Source organism: Anneissia japonica, unplaced genomic scaffold, assembly GCF_011630105.1.
Source record: "Anneissia japonica isolate Jap-2015-1 unplaced genomic scaffold, ASM1163010v1 scaffold466_len1169948_cov191, whole genome shotgun sequence".
NCBI classification, from domain to species: Eukaryota; Metazoa; Echinodermata; class Crinoidea; order Comatulida; family Comatulidae; genus Anneissia; species Anneissia japonica.
In genome coordinates, this window is record NW_022689540.1 from 110,433 (window position 1) to 128,336 (window position 17,904).

The window sequence follows — 17,904 nt, forward strand, 5'->3', positions numbered from 1 at the left end:
GTTCTCCCTTCCCCCACCCCAAGATTCCAGATGCTGGCGCCACCACTAGCATATGTCATGAATGAAAACTTATCTAATAATTGATGGGTCTTTGTATTATTAATTTAGACCCAGTAAGTAATAAAACAATGTTTATCGTCTTGTCTCTCATTTTGATATCTCGCCTTTGCCATTCACTCTCTTAAAATGTATTGATTCTTCACACTTGAAAAAGGGTGGCCCATAACTATTAAGTGTGATTGGGCTCTTTGTAGTTATGATAGCGGCCATTGTTTTCGTAAGTTTAAATGAAAGGGATGCCGCTAAGGTATGGTGGCAGACAACAGTCGGCCTGTTACCGGGGTCATACGAATGTCGAGGTCGGTTTCTTTTGACGGAATCACTTCATCTGTGAATGTAAAACAAGGCTGGTAACATGTGTAAATCTCATGGTCAATGCCTAATGAATGAAATAGTTTGTAAATTATTACACTGAGATGCGTACATTTCGGTGATGGTATGTTAATGATCTTTTTTTTTTTTGTAAAATTCTTCAAGCCTGTATTATGGTAGATTTACGCGGAGGACTCCCACAGGCGCACCGCTGGATCCTCAACATAGGCCATGCAGTCCAAATCCAATTAACTATTAAAAATTATTTCAATTTATTAATTAAAACTAATAAAAAGAAAATTAGGCCTAATATTATTATTCCCATTAATATTGTTATCATCGTTATCATTCCCATCCATTATCAATATAGGCCTAATCATCATATCTTTATCATTGTCATCATCATCATCATCATAGTATCATTATCATCATCAATTTATATTCATGAACCATTGCGATCTTTATTGCTGAGGCGTTACTCAGTTTTGAATGTAGACCTCTTTGTTGATTAGGCCTCTTTGTTGTACTTATGTTTTCATCTTTCATTTCATTTATTCGTCTCAACAAATGTCAAAAAATTAAAAAATTAAAAAAAATCAAAGAAAACTGGGACTGGCTTAAATTATGGAATAGACAATAACTGGATTTGCGTCAGGAGTATTAAGTATAGGTGTAATTTTGCCCAACCTGACGTGAAAATGTACTGAATACTCGTACGTGTCGTGCGAAAAAAAAAATCGCAAATTGTTCTCGGGCGGTACTCGAACCCACGATCTCTGCAGATCACAGACCAACATCATACACCACCGAGCTTGCGCCTGATGGCCAGGGTTTGAATTTTAGTCCAAGTAAGCAGTGGGTACTGCAATGTGAATGGTAATTGTTATTATCGAGATGGAATGAACCATAACTGGATTTGCATCAGGATAATCAAGTACTGTATAGGTGTAATTTTGCCCAACGTACAAATACTGAACTCAATCAATCAATCAATTTATTAGGCTAACACCTTAAGATCGGTGGCACACACAATAGTGATGCGCATCCAAAATAACAGTTTTTACCGTAACAAAAATCAAGCTTAAAACCAGGCATACATGAACACAAATTTGAAAAAAAATATTTAACTTAATGCTAAACAATACGAAGAAACTTAAACTAACACAATAAAATTCAAACAATCAAGTCAATAAAAATCAAGCCTGTAAATTAAACAAAAGCAAAAAATATAAATAATTTTTAAAATGATAATGACAAACAGGGACCAAATGTCAAAAGTGGTATCATGTCTCTTACAAAAAGTTGCTTATTAAATGTGGAGAGAAATGAAAATTATATGTTTCGGGCAATCAGAATGGACGACTTTTTAAAGATACTGTAGTACAAAGTAGTACTTTTTTCTATTCACTTCCATTGCGGGGGGCTGTCTCTTATTCATAAGTTTCAGTGGAATAGATCCATTTATTAAAATATTGAAATTTAATTGTATTCCTTGGATCTTGCATCTGTAAATATATCTTTTGCCAAGAAGTTTATGTTCATATAGGGCCTATACCAAAACACACTTCCATATAGTTTATCTTAACAGTAATATTTAAATTGTTAAACAAGCTAAACACATTATTCTACAATCGAGAAATTATTTCCCAAGACCACCACGTTTCTTTTTCTTTTTTACAAAATGAGCATTTATAGTTGGTAAGACCAATTTTATACAAGAAATCATTTGTGGCAAGGGTTCTATGAATATATCGGAATTGCAAGTAACGTGTTTTGGTACCATATTACAGGTAGGCCTACTTTCATAATGGTATTATAGGCCTATTGAATTCCAGTTCATTTTCCCGATGTATCTTTAAATTCAATTTCCTACTTCTCTTGGGCTTTGGGAATAACGCTAACCATACTATTTAGGAAATTACCAAACACCCTTTCACTACATAGGCCTATTTTAGTTGCGTTAATAACGGGAATGCTTTGGTAAGAACTGGATAATTCAACTTCTTATTTAAATTAACAGAAATAACATTAATCAAACCAAAATATTGTACAATAATTTCACTTTAAATCATAATAAGATTTAAACTCGTTATAACCAAGTTGATACATTTTAGAGCTCCATTGTTTATAATAGGCCTAATCATTTTTATTTATTTATTTATTTTAATATTTGAGTTAGGCCTAGGCCTATACCACAAAACTTCATCGGAGTCACTCTTTTATCATTAATCATTCTGAATTCAAACCAACGCCTTATGACCTCACACAAAAAGGTATTACACAGTTTTTGGTAACAAAAATCAGTAACTAATTTGGGCTTATAAAATCCATTCCCTGCCTATATTTGTACCCATAAAATATATATACAATTTTCCATTCCCATTGAGTCTAACATCAAACACCATAGTAGTTAGGCCTACATTTTACCAAAATTTTGAGTGAAGCATTCATGAATGCAAAAAAAGCAATACAAGATAAAAAGAAAAAGACAAAACTAAACTAAAGAACTCAGTACCGTACGTGTGAAAGCACTTGCGAAGAAAATCGCAAGTTGTTCTCGGGTGGGACTCAAACCCTTGCTCTTAAACCCACGATTCCAGATAGTCCAGCATCCACCGAGGTTGCGCCTCTGATGGGCAGGGTTTGAATTCTAGCCCAAGTAACTGCAATGTGAATGGTATAAACAATTATTATCGAGATGGAATAGACAATAACTGGATTTGCGTCAGGAGAACACCTTGCGATTTTCTTCGCAAGTTGTTATCATGTATTTCCATGCGACATTCGTGATATAATAAGCTATAAATTTATAATGATTCCATCCACCCTCGCTACACTCGTGGCATTGTGTATGTTTTATACTTTTATTTAAATGAAATTCAGTTAACTACTTTTATCTGAAAACTTGAATATAACATAATGTATTGTAAAAAAAGATGAATGAAATGAAAATTAAATACATAATTAATAAATATTAAAAGATAATAAATGAAATGAATACTCTATAGAATATAATTTTTAGTAATAGCGCCCTCACTCATTTGCCGCCATTTGTGAAAATAATAACAATTGCGTAGTACTGGCGGCGAGCCTTCTGATTAAAAAATAATCAAGTAATTTAACTGCAGAATGCCTCGTGAAATTATTACGTTGCAATTAGGACAATGTGGTAACCAAAGTAAGTATTTTATTAGTTAGTATATCGTTCACGTTTACTATTCTTAATAGTTCTAGGGCTAGCCTAGGCCTAGCTAGCCTACCTAGGCCCTAACGGTTAGGCCCTGTCCTAGCTAGTCTCTAGGGTTTTGTAGGCCTTAATTAAGCCAACAGGGCCTAGCCTAGGGTACTACCTAGGCCAGCTAGCCTTAAAACTGTAGCTCAGGGCTTAGGCTAGGCCTCTCTAGCTATAGGCATTTCTAGTCTAGGCCTAGGTCTTACCCATCCTGGACTGGGTAGTGCCAAATTATGCACTTGTCTGTCAATTGTAGTCCAGAAATTGCATTCTCATATGAGATATAATTTAATTTATCTTCATATCAACAATACATACAATACAACACAACAATTATTTTTCTTAATGCAATTTAGGGTAGTGCGATTGCACTGTCTGCATCCCCCCTGTATCTGCCCCAGCTGTAGCAAATATGCAGAGTGAGACATGGAAACAGTTGAAGGTCTAGCCTATCTAGGCCTATGTCTGAATCCGAGAAGCACATGAGAGCCAGGCAGGCTAACTAGGCCAAGCTTGCTTGACGGAAGCACTAGACTACGCATGCATGTCACTACTAGGCAGATTTCCAAACTAGGTCAAATACATGGTTTACAAATTGTCATGCAACGCATTCACATCACCTTGGTCCTCGGTGTTGTGTGGTGGAGGCTTGAAATTTATTAATACTGTGATCATCATACAAAATAGGCTATAAAAAATGAAACCTTGATGTTAGGCCTAGAGTACTGGTAGGCAATTTTTCATTTACAAAAACACAAAGCAAATTGCTGAATGCCTAGGCCTAGTGTAGGCTACAGTAGGTAGGACCAGACCATTTGCCAGCACAAGCCGGCCTACATTCAAAACCCTGAAATTTGTAACGTGTAAGATTTTTGGCCCTTTATAGGCTGGTTTCATCTATGGGTGAATTTCTGGTACGTCCTAGCAATACGGGGACACAACTTTGTGTATGTCCCCGGCTCAGTCCTGGCTAGTGCCCAGCTATGGCCTGAGTATGGGGGCCGGGACTACAATTGACAAGTGCATTACATCTACATGCAGAACTAGAGGGATACTCCCCAGGCAGGGAACGGAGGAAGTTGCACATTTTGCAACATGGGAAATTCCCTACACTACACTAGTGAGGCCTAGGGCCTACCTAAAGTAAAGTGACCAATTTGGCAAGTGAGTGTGGACCAAGAGTGTGCTACAGTATGTTCCCTGTACAGTATAAGTGACATGCAGTGATGCATACATGTATGTACTGTAAACAGTGCAAGGGTGTCTGTTAACTTTGTCTTGCATCATCTGCATGCCTTTGCATTTTATTTCTCTAAAAATAGTTGGCAATGAGTTCTGGAAGCAACTTTGTCTTGAACATGGAATTAGTCCTGAAGGAATCTTGGAAGACTTTGCAACTGATGGAACTGACCGCAAGGATGTCTTCTTCTATCAAGTAATAATTTTATGTTTTATAATTTTATGACCTTTGAACAAGAAACAAAATCATTAAGTTAATTTACACAATGCAAAAAAAATATCTATTTGGAAGAACACATAGCCTAGTTTTAAATGTTTCAGCCATATTATTTTTTGTTTTCATATTTGTAATTGTTTTTAATTATCATTATTAATTAAGTGCTATTGAGTTATACTCTATGTACAAATTAGTAGCAATAGTAAAACTGATGGCAAACAAGATTTGATTGACAGATATAAAACCAACTAATCAGCGCGCGTCATTTAGTCACGTGATCAAAAACTTTTTTTTGGACATTTTAATTTCCTTAGACAGCTGGTTTAAACGCGAAACATATGTGAGCCTAGGCCTACGGTAGATGTCTATGCTTGGTTATAGATACCCAGATTTACATTAGCAGTGCACGTCAGTGACCTGGCCTTTGCCGACAACAAGGTTGACTGAATGCGGCTTTTCCCTCTTCCTTTGGGAGCGAAATACAGAGGCTTTTACAACAATTTCCCTGCCATGTTCCATGAAATAGATTAACACTATGAATATATGATTCATTTGCATACCACCTACCCTGAATTCTCTTTCTTAAAGAAGGTTGATAGCAAAGAAAATCTTCGCCAACTCGGTAAGTCTAGCCGCCATTGTCTAAGGTAGGCAGGGCTTCGCGTCCTTGTCGACATGTCAATTAACAATGTACTGATGATGACATAATTAATGTCGAAATATTGAATCCCAACACGATGGCGTGTATTTCAATACTTGGAGTATGTATTATACTTTCAAATCCCATATAGTAATGGGAAAAATATCATCCTTTGAAATTTTTTTCCAGGCGGATGATGAGCATTACATTCCACGTGCTGTTCTTCTAGATCTTGAGCCTCGTGTCATCCACGGCATTCTAAACTCACCTTACTCCAACCTGTACAATCCAGAGAATATTTACTTGTCTAAGCATGGAGGAGGAGCCGGAAATAACTGGGCATCTGGGTATAACCAGGTACAACTTTTAATCTAGTTTACTTAAACTGTACCCCATCATGGCCCATGATGGGGTACCGTGTTATAATATTCTGTTAGAAACCATTTCCTTACAGTTAGTTTATTTTATTTTTAACTGTCTTTCCATTTGTATTATTTCATTTATTTCATCTTGATCATATTATGCTAATTATCAAAAGAGATAACAACAATAAAACAAGCAGAGATCCAAACATGAGATAGAAACACCCCAAAAATTAAGTACTCTACAGTCAATAACCTGTAATGCATGCAATAAAAATATAGTATGTTAATGTACTCTATGATCTATTATATAAAATATAATATATAATCTAATAAACATTATACTAGTTTTTTTTTACAATTGAAAGATTATATTTTATCTCTATATCCCTAAATAAAATAGGCTGATCGTTTGCATGAAGAAATCTTTGACATCATCGATAGAGAAGCAGATGGCAGTGACAGTTTAGAGGTAATGTCGCCCTCTTACAGCTGATTTTTGGTATTTTAATCTGTTGCTCTTGAAAACTTGCATGCTACTACAATTTTTTGAACATTAGTGGCGCCCTCACAATTTTGAAGTTTTGGATTGTTATACACTGTGCTCTTATAATAATTGGTATTAAAAAATCACTATGCAAGTTTATTATTATTATTATAATGCACATTGAATTTATGTTATTGTATTTTTGGCTAGGGGTTTGTTCTGTGTCACTCAATTGCTGGGGGTACAGGCTCTGGAATGGGATCATATATGTTGGAGAAACTGAATGACAGGTCAGTGCCAGCATTATGGATGGTCATAGATATTATTATTGTACCTGTATTATGAAATTGTAGGATTTTATTAATTCATTTGGCATGATACAAATACTATGCCTTAGGCAAGACTTTTCTTAAATACTTTTAATATAATAACCTAGTTGTCAAGACTATCATATTTTATTATTATTTATAGTCATATGACATCATGACCATATATAGGCACATCATGACTATATATGGGCATACAGCAGTACAGCAGAAAATTTGATAATCTGAACAGAGCTTTAAAGCTCTGTCCACACTATCAAATTTCCTTGAACAAAAAACGGCTGTATGCCCATATATAGTCATGATGTGCCTATATATGGTCATGATGTGCCTATATATGGTCGTAATGTGAGGTCATCATGACCATATTAAGGCATGTCACATGTTTTTGTCAAATAAAATTTGATAGTCTGGACAAGGCTTAAGCCTTGTGAAAGCTATCAAATTTTATTTGACAAAAACATGTGACATGCCTAAATATGGTCATGATGACATCAAATCATGACTATATATAGGCACATCATGACCATATATAGGCACATCATGACTATATATGGGCATACAGCAGTTTTTTGTCAAAGAAGATTTGATATTGTGGACAGAGCTTTACATTGTTACCACAAACCTATCATTTGTGTCCATCAGGAATGGAGCTATGGCTTGCAAGTTGTAGCTTTCCTCCCATTCCCTGGGTTCAACTTGAATTAAATGAGAAAAAAATGTTTCGTAACATTATTATCCTCCTTTCTCTCAAGATTTTTCGAAAATATACTTTGTTTAAGCCCCCTAAAGACTATAAAACTGAATGAAAAAAAAAACTGTTGGATGCCATACCGTAAAAACTTTAATAGAAGCCCTGGGCTTCTTTTTTTTTTTTTGCGAACTTTGGATGGGCTTCTTTTTGAGATAAGCTTCTTTTCTAGGTTACTTTTGCAAAGTAAACAGGGGAGGTTTCTTTTTAAAATGAATGCTGTAAATTTTAGGAATTACTTCTATAAAATAATAAATAAGGCCACTTAACATCAGTTTGTATCATGGAGTGTATTAACCTGCTTTAAATCATCTAAACTACTGTTAACCAAGTGTGTTTTTAATTTATTTTGTTTCTTTGAGATTCATGTACAATGTATCTACTGAAGCCCATGCTATCTTAAAAATAGGCTTCATTTCCGGATGGGCTTCTTATCAGGGTTATTATCGCAAAGATTAAGCCCATTAGGCTGCTATTTGTTGTTTTACGTTGTAGAGTATATAGTCATGGTGTGCTCCTGGACTTCCCTTGGGAGCAGCAAACTTAGCTGGGGAAATCAGGCCTTCAGTATAAACTTCTTTTAAGCATTAAGCCAGGCATTCACTGTGTACGACGGTCGTCGGCTGACGCGAATCTATGAAGAACGCAACACGACGACACGCGTGCAACGGTTCGTTTTTAATGACAATTTGTTCAGACTGCCACCGACAATCAGTAGATGGCGTCACGGCATAACGACGCGGTGAGTGCCCGGCTTAGACATTCACCTTCACGTCAAGCCTCAAGATGCGCCTTTTTTAATAATCTCTTTTTGGAACAGCACCACGAGCAACGGTGTTGGAATGGCGTCATATAAATGGAACGATTGATTGATACAATAATGGTCATAATTTGATGTCATCATTACCATATATAGGTATGTCATATGTTTTTTCACAAGGTATTAAATCTGACCTTCTGCATTTTTTTAGGTTTCCTAAGAAATTGATCCAGACATACTCTGTATTTCCCAACCAACAAGAGATAAGTGATGTTGTTGTACAGCCTTATAATTCTATTTTAACTATGAAGAGGCTGACGCAGAATGCAGATTGTGTGGTGAGTGACTATAAATACTGCCTTGAAGAGGTCATTTTTTTCAAGGCCCATGAGCTAAGACATTTATTAGCATTTTAGGTCGTTGGCCCTTTCACTGAAAATGTTCACAACAAAAATTGCTAGGATTACATAAAATGCTATGACTTAAATGTAAAAATGTGCTTTACGAAAACTAAAAATGTTTTATATTTCCAAAATGAGCAAATTAGATTGCTTTCTTGACCTAGCTGAGGGTGTGCTTAATCCCTTCTTACCCCCTCCCCCACCACCATCAACAACACTGTTACTGTCACCTATCATAGACATTGCTGTACTTTATAATTTTGCAATACTATAGAGGCTCTTAAAGTATTTGCCAAGGAGAAGCACAATATACTCAAACTATTTAATATTTGTTTGCCTTATTTGAAGACATCAAAAAACTTGCTCCAACTGATGGACTTGCATAAAAATATATGGAATTAGTGTTTTTAAGTACTGTACCCATTTAAGGGTTTTGGAAAGAACTAGAAGTGGCATTTATGTGTCTAAATTGGCAAGAAAAATGTTTTGATTTCCTAATATTCAATTGAATGCTAATAATTTACTTAAATATATAATTAGTATACAAGTAAACAATTAAAATATTGAATTTCATTATTTAAGTGTATTAGCTACACAAACAGTAAATCTTTATATAAATATATTCAAGATTAATTTGTTTTTATCTGTCTTAACAATACACTATTGAAAACTATAATCCGATTTATTAAAATTGAGATGGATGATGAAGTAACAACAATCTTTTATATTATATAGCCTTTGTAAATACGAGTATGTAATAGTTCGAAATGGCATCACGTGACTAGTGCTACGAGGATCGGAAACGTTACATTTCCCCGTAGGGAAATATAACTTTGAAAAGTGACCGATCTCTAATATCACCGGATTACACCCGCATTGCGCCCGTAGTGAATACTAGTCGAGCGCACGATCGATCGCTCACAAATTGTGAATGTGTAAGCCCAGCGCATCGGAAATGACGACTTCAAATAGGGTTAAGTTTAAATCTCTCGACGAAGACAAATTGGATAGAGTTATTGACGAAAAGGATTCTCGGTGTACAAAATTTGTTGTGAATTCATCCGTTAATGTAGGCCTACTCAGTGAATATTGGAAGGCCAAGAAATCATCAATTAGGCCTAGGCCTACTTGCATTGAAAATTTCACAGCAACGGAGCTCAACGCGTTTCTCCGGTCAATCTTCACTGAGGTAAGGAGAGCAAACGGTGAATTGTACGCTAAACGATCAATGATAATGCTACGGACTACATAAACATTTTTAAAAAGTGACTGTAATATGAAGTATTTAGGCTATGTAATATAACAGTTAATTATTTGCATCTATTTCTGGCTATGTAATATAACAGATATTGACTTTTCTATCGGTGTAATAATAACATTTGATATCCCCTTGGAATTATATTTTTTCTCAGGAATATATTTTCCCTCGGCGCTACGCGCGTCGGGAAAATATAATCCCTCGAAAAAAATATGATTCCCTTGGGGATATCAAATGTTATATTACACCTCTAAGCAGGCAATATTTGTATAATATTATGATTGTATTATTTGGCACATGTCTTAATATACTAACAATAATAACATTTGGTTTGGTACATTTTCCATATACGATTGATGAAGTAATTCTTAAAAAAATCAGTATTCTACAGGTTCTATGTTAATGGTTATGTAAATGGGTGTTTAATTGCAATAAGTTTTTATTTTTGCTATTATATTTTGTAGGTGGTACTTGACAACACTGCCCTGAATAGAATAGCAGCGGACAGGCTGCACTTGGCCAATCCTGATTTCACACAGATCAACCAAATGGTAAAAAAAAAAACATTTAGGTTTTTGAATTTCCAAGTAACAGCATAAAGTACACTTGACTAACACCCTTAATATTTCTATAAGTATTCCTTGCATGAAACCACTTTTTAATACAAAAAATGATCGATGAAATGTAAATTTGAAGTGCTAAAAATGTAGGAAATACAAAAATGATAACTAAGTACAGTAAACAAAGCTACAGTATATAAAAATAGTGTAAATTGCTAACATATTGAAATTACAATTGTAAACATAAAAATCTATCTAATAGAGGAACAGATGACAGAAGTGAATGATGAAAACTGTGATTAATGTGGATGCATCCATTAATCAAGTATCAATCCATTATCGCAAGAATTTTAAAAGAACTAAATTAAATAATGATCAGAAAACACCAGTTTCAAAACAAGTTTGAGTGGATTTATTCAAGATGAGCTTTCCAAGGCATCAATACTCATTCATGTGGGTAATAATACGATTTGACATTTACAAGTCAAGGCTGGTGACATAGCTACACTAGTTTGTTGTATCAATATAATAATGGTACGGAGACAGCTGAGCCAGCACATTTATAACTAGTTTCACTCGATATATTCAACAGAATTATTATAACTATCGTTATCATAAATTTATAGTAGGCCATAAGAAAAAATTGACACTTGATATTTATCAATGGATGTACGGAAATTGCTTTTCTTTACTATAGTTTATGATTTCACCCACAGCTGCACTTATAGGCTTATAAGGATCAAACCAGTCTCTGTAACAATGGGCCTAGGCCAGTGGCAAAGTTCGTATATAAATTGTCCAGAATCCATTTTTTTGATGTTGAAAATCCATATAACTACAAATAATGATAGTGGCTCTGGACCAGAGAACTCTGGTGCACTACATGCCCTAATGCTAAATAAGTTTACTACTGTACATATTGACATTATATCCTTTCATTGTAGGTGTCAACAATTATGGCCACTAGTACGACTACATTACGTTACCCCGGATACATGAATAATGATTTGATTGGTCTAATTGCATCGTTGATCCCTACTCCTCGTTTGCACTTTCTCATGACAGGCTACACCCCACTCACTTTGACCTCTGATACGAAGGTAAAAAAAAAAAACCTCCCTCCCTCATCAGTTTTTTGGTCTTGGTAGGATGATAAACTAATAATTTTTTTTATGGGGCCTTATATCCTTTCATTGTAGGTGTCAACAATTATGGCCACAAGTACGACTACATTACGTTACCCCGGATACATGAATAATGATTTGATTGGTCTAATTGCATCGTTGATCCCTACTCCTCGTTTGCACTTTCTCATGACAGGCTACACCCCACTCACTTTGACCTCTGATACGAAGGTAAGTCCATTGGCTTTATCTTAATATGTGAGCACCTACAGTATACTGCAAATAACGTCTATAATATATGAGTTGTGGTTGAATTATTGCATTGTGGTTTTTTTCCTCAATGCTCTCAGGTTTCATGTATATTCTTAAGTTTGTTATTGTCTAATTTGTTTAATAATAATTGAGTATGGTTGATTGAGTACTGTAAAACCAGAAAATTTTGCGGCATGAATCTTTCGGGAATTGATCATTTCGGCCATTTTCGCAAATTAAACTTTTGCGAATCGCAAAGATCTTAATTTTATTTATGAGAGGAATACCATACAATAGCTGAAAATATCGTATTGTGAGTTCTAGGCCTAGGTTAGAGAGACCTACAGCCACTGTCTAGGCTACAGTAGCTAGGCGTAGGCTAGGCGCCATAAGCCTGCAGCCCTCAGCTGGAGGACCAGGACTTAGCTGGCCATCCCAGGCACAGTTAAGAAAGAGACAAGTTTATACACATACAGTACTCACGATACGATATTACGATATTCCTCAATTTTGTATGGTATTCAAACATCCTACAATGTACAATGTTTATCAAAACGTGTGTTTTATTAACAAATTATTTTCCTACACATTGACTGTTGATGACTAAACATCGTGGTATGTCATGGTACAAAAATTAGTTTCTATTTTAACTTCTTAATATACACTGCAGTGTGCAATCACATGCAGTGATAATCAGAATCTCCCTGATCAGTATACTTACTGATTAGGTTAGGATAGGCCTAGAATTTACATATTTTTCGAGCTCAACATCGGAAGTTAAGGTCAGAATATTGATTCAATAATTGAAATACATTCTATTAAGTTTATACACATTTAATAAAATTCACCAAAATAATTAAAAATACAATTTTTAAAATGCTAAAATTTGTTAACTCTTCACAAACATGTTGCAATTTGTGGAGATTTCCCATTTAGGCCTAGGCCCTAGATCTGCATTGCATCATCGTCGGCGAGTTTAGGCCTTGAAATACTGACAGTTCTTGCTGTTTATTGTTCATTATCATCTTTAAAAAAGTTTAAATTAATTTTTGGTGTAATTCAATGATTTATAATGACCAAAATCTCATTTCTGAAACTGGTTCGACATTCACGATGGTTAGATAGCACTCTAACGATCTTTTTTTTTTAAAACATAGAAAATATGACCTGAAAATTATTCGCGGCATAAAACTTTTGCAAATCAAGACTTAATGTTTAAAGCGTGCGAAATTTCCTGGTTTTACAGTAATATGATTATTACTCAATCTAGGCTCCAAATGTTCGTAAGACGACCGTACTGGATGTGATGAGAAGGTTGCTGCAACCAAAGAACATCATGGTGTCAACGACACTGAGGGATCGGCAGAGTGCTCACTGCTACATATCCATTCTAAACATCATCCAAGGAGAAGTAGATCCAACTCAAGTCCACAAGAGTTTACAGAGGATTCGGGAACGGAAACTAGCATCATTTATTCCATGGGGTCCAGCTAGCATACAGGTATAATTTTTTTTTCAGAAGAGGAAATGAGAAAGAGGGGGGGGGGGTTTGGGGGGGGGGGCAGTGTTTAGTCATCTCATAGCACATATTTAGGATTCAAAATTTTTTTATTATCAATGTACATTTGCTCGTTAGCAATATAGCTTCAAATAAAACAGGTAGTTGATAACAATTTTCTTATTTATTTTGACAGGCGAGACTTTTTTATACCTTGTTTCGCAAACTTATTTTTTGAAAGATTGTTTGTGAATGGCGGAAAAAAAGTAAAAATAAAATGTTTTTTTCTTATTTAAGAAATGGTGTTGCTAAAAACATCCAGATGAATGAGAAAATAAAAATACAATTTTACTGGTGAATGTAAACAGTGTTAAATGGGATGGTTAAATGCTTTAAATTTATATAATTAGCAAGAAATGCACATTTCATCTTTTTGGAGATTTTGAGTGGCGGGCATAATAAAATATTGAAAAACTTTTATTTTCTTCTGAAATTCCCATTTTTTAGCATGTGGTCTAACAGGCTAAAAATAAAATTTAATTTTTATTTGAAATCATCATTATGTTATATTAGATTTCTCTTTATTTATTTTGATTATTTGGCAGCTTTAAAATAGCTTTACTTTGAATTTGCCCTTCCGGCAATATTATTTATTACTATAAAAAGAAATATATGCTGCTTTGGATTAAATGGAACTAAAAATAATACATGTAGAATCTATATGCCACTGCACTGAGAATGAGTTGATTCTCAGGGGGTTCAGACCAGCATATATTCCCAGGTTATTCAAACAGAAAAAGCAATTAAGTTTAACTGTACTGAATTCCTTTATTGATTGTAATGATTATCTGGAACCATCATTGTGAAGTAGCACTAGGCAAGAGTGATTGTTTATGTCTTGGTGTGTTATTTACAATCTACCTGTGACAACTAATTTACAATCAAGAAAAAATTATCACACCTTATAATTAATTTTGCATACATGCTAAGTCAAAACGAATATAAAAAATAATTAACTACACTATATAAAAATATAAAATTAATACTTATATTTCGTACCCTGTAATTGCACCTTTGCAAAATTATTATTAACCACATATCAATCTGTTTATTTATGTATTAGAAATTTGACATGTTCATATACAAAACACATAAAAATGAAGTACAAAAAAAGACAGGGCGACATGCCAAGAGGTAATAATGGGATAAAGCCCAACACCAGAGTGAATTCTCTCTAAACTGCTAACTGTTCTTTTCCTTCTCTGCCTGTGATTGATGTTTGTTTTGTTGAATGTATTTTGAAATGGTTTCCAATTATAGGTTGATTAAGTTGTTCTTAAAACATGTAATAACATCTGGTGATATATGACATAAATGAAATTAGATTTTCATTCTCGGAAGCGTGTGGTTTGCATTGAGCAATTATTTTTAATGTGCGTATTGATCAACTACAGTATACTGCAATCTGTCTAGCCTTTGGATGTTTTGTTAAGATACTGTCTGATAAAAATCGGAGAAACCTAATAAATACAATTAAATTAATGGTGATTTTAAAGAAGAATCCAATAAATCATCCCCTTTATCAAAACAAGTTTATTTTCGCTGAATAAGTCTCAGTTTGGCTTCCTCAAATATTAAGTTTTTTCTTCATATACTAGGTTGCATGTTGAATAACGAGCAGCCTCCGTTTATGCAGAAGCCTAACTGACTGAGAAACCATCATGAAAAATTGGGTTCATTTGAGAACTGTCTCTATGAAATATGTTATATTGGGAACCAGATGAAACTAAACATATTTTTAAGGAATGTTTTCACCCCCATATCATTTGTGGCAAAGACAAGCCAAACCAGTCACTTGTCGCAATAATCAATTTTGAGTTAATAATACAGTGTTAAAGAGTAAAATAATAAAATAAATAAATAAAATGGTAAAAAAATTATTCAAATCCGCCATTTCCTTATCAAGTTACAGTATATGAGAAATCAGTCTTCAAAGTTTATGATTTCAAGCATTTCTCAGACTGAAACTATCATCAAATCCTTAAAACATGCCCTTAAACATCCTTAAATGTTGTTTTAACATTGGAAATGGAGAAAATAACAGCATACAGGTAGCATGATGTATAGATACATAAAGGTTAGTTTAGTGCAATCAAGGAGGTTAATTTAATCTCCTTGGTGCAGTAAAATAGATTTTTTTAAATTTGACATTCCAGCATGTTTTTGCCATTTTCTCTGAAACACAAGTGACTGGTTTGGCTTGTCTTTGCCACATTTATATTATTGATTGTTATATTATTGTTCCTTTTTCCTTCATTAAACTATCAAATTAATAATCTTGAATTGTTGAATATTTATACATGATTTTTTTTACCAGCATGTTATTAAATGTGTTAAGTTACATTGTGAAGGTAGTAAATATAATGAAGATAATAATACGGTACTGTATGTTTTTTGGAAGTTTGCATTATGAGTAAACAGTTTGTTGTACAGTATACTATGTTTGCAGTACACCACTTAGAGTTATCTATTTGAAATTTTCTCCATATAGTATTTTTCTCCATATATGTTTTTTCAGTATATTCTGCATGTCATCTTTTGTAGGTTGCCTTGTCTCGCAAATCTCCTTATGTGCAGACAGCGCATAGAGTTAGTGGCTTGATGCTGGCAAATCACACAAGTATTGTTTCAGTAAGTTGCTTTTTTCATCTCTTGAAAATGTAGGTGAGTTCAGAAAGGTATGATGGATGAAAAGACAGGAAATAAAGAGATTGGATGAGATAGGAATGTGAGATTGAATGAGATAGGAATGTGAGATTGGATGAGATAGGAATGCAAGATTGTATGAGACAGGAATGTGAGATTGGATCAGATAGAAAAGTGAGAGTGGATCAGATAGAAATGTGAGAATGGATCAGATATGAATGTGAGATTGGATCTTTAGGTATCTGGGATTGGTTGAGATTATAAGAATGTGAAATGGGATCAGATAGAAAAGTGAGATTGGATGAGGTAGGAATTGGATCTGATAGGATTGAGAGATTGAATCAGATAGGAATGTGAGATTGAATCAGATAGGAGTGTGAAATTGGATGACATTAGCATGTGAGATTAGATGAGATTTGATTGTTAAAAGGGATGGGTTGAACTTTAAATTGGATGTTCCCCAAACATTATATTGTATAATTGTATTTTAAAATGTGTTGAAACATACAAGCAAATATTGAAGTATTGAGCTAAAATATTTTTACTGCTTTGTATACTTTCAGTAAAAACATAAAATCCTTTTATTTAGGAAAGTAGTTAGTGTTTATAGTGAATGGGGGCTGGGGGAGAGGATTACATGAGATTTACTTAAGGGTGATATAAACTGGTCTGTGCATTGCAAGGTTGGAGTGAATGTAAAATCCATGCACTGGCATTCTCACATTTTTCCAGGGCCTCCGTTAGGGAGAAAAGCCACAATTCATCAGGGAGAAAAAAAAATTATATGTATTTTCTACATATTAGTAGACTCTAAAATTGTTTAAATAAGCCTTTGAAACCCTAAATTGTCAACATTTTCGGGGGCTGATCCGAGAAGACTTGTTCCACCACCAGAACCATAAGCGAGCGTGCCGTTCTAACTAGCACCGATATTATGGTTGTAGGTTGCAGTGCCCGCTGCAAACAGATCTTGTACTAAATGATAGTTATTTCACTTTAGTATCATACAAATTATATTTTTCAACAACAGTAGTTAACATGAAAAAAAATTATTGTAAAACAGATCCTGTTTTCAAATTTATTAGTAAAACTAGGCCTAGGTCTAGTCATGGAGTTATGATTGAGTCTCTTGTTATGTTGTTCTTTTAACGTCTTTCCAATTTTGGGTTGTTTATGTGCACATTAGCCATGTGTACACAGGACAAGCATTTTATGTTGTTTTCGATCGATTATGCCCTTTAGCTATATGTGTAATTATGATCAATTTCAGTTTAGTAATAAGGACCATCGTTAAAGTAGACAAAACATGGAGAAACATTTTTTTAGAAACGATATATTTTTATCACATATTTCTTTTTCAATTGACCTTTTTTTTTATTTTTTTATTATCATTTTATGCTTTCTTTCGGTGTATATTAAACATGCCTTAATTTTGAGCTTATACAGTTTTTAATATATAATGTTTATGTTTTAATGAGTCGGAATGTGTGGGTACAGAATTAAACTTTATTTCATGAAGTAATTAACCAAATATAGTAATTGAAGATAAATAAGAAAATTTGATTTCTCATAAATTTTCTATAAATAAAATTGGTCATTTCAAAATTGATTATCAATTTGTCATTTCAAAATTGATTATCAATTGTTTCCTTTCTTCATCTTTATCATCACTTCTCAAAACTTCTAGGGAGAATTCAGCTGAATAGTGGTTGCTTGCTA

At 34.1% G+C, this 17,904-nt stretch overlaps 1 protein-coding gene across 1 annotated transcript in view; it reads left to right on the forward strand.

Moving 5' to 3' along the window:
* Window positions 1-3,415: 3,415 nt before the first annotated feature.
* LOC117125003 (tubulin gamma-1 chain) overlaps window positions 3,416-17,904 on the forward strand; it is a 27,225-nt gene continuing 12,736 nt past the window's right edge. The window contains exons 1-10 of the mRNA XM_033271356.1: window positions 3,416-3,550; window positions 4,927-5,039; window positions 5,890-6,057; window positions 6,466-6,534; window positions 6,760-6,839; window positions 8,598-8,724; window positions 10,510-10,596; window positions 11,805-11,960; window positions 13,252-13,482; window positions 16,084-16,170. Of these exons, the coding sequence (XP_033127247.1) occupies window positions 3,502-3,550; window positions 4,927-5,039; window positions 5,890-6,057; window positions 6,466-6,534; window positions 6,760-6,839; window positions 8,598-8,724; window positions 10,510-10,596; window positions 11,805-11,960; window positions 13,252-13,482; window positions 16,084-16,170 (1,167 nt within the window). The 5' untranslated portion in view covers window positions 3,416-3,501. The remainder of the gene's footprint in view (window positions 3,551-4,926; window positions 5,040-5,889; window positions 6,058-6,465; window positions 6,535-6,759; window positions 6,840-8,597; window positions 8,725-10,509; window positions 10,597-11,804; window positions 11,961-13,251; window positions 13,483-16,083; window positions 16,171-17,904) is intronic.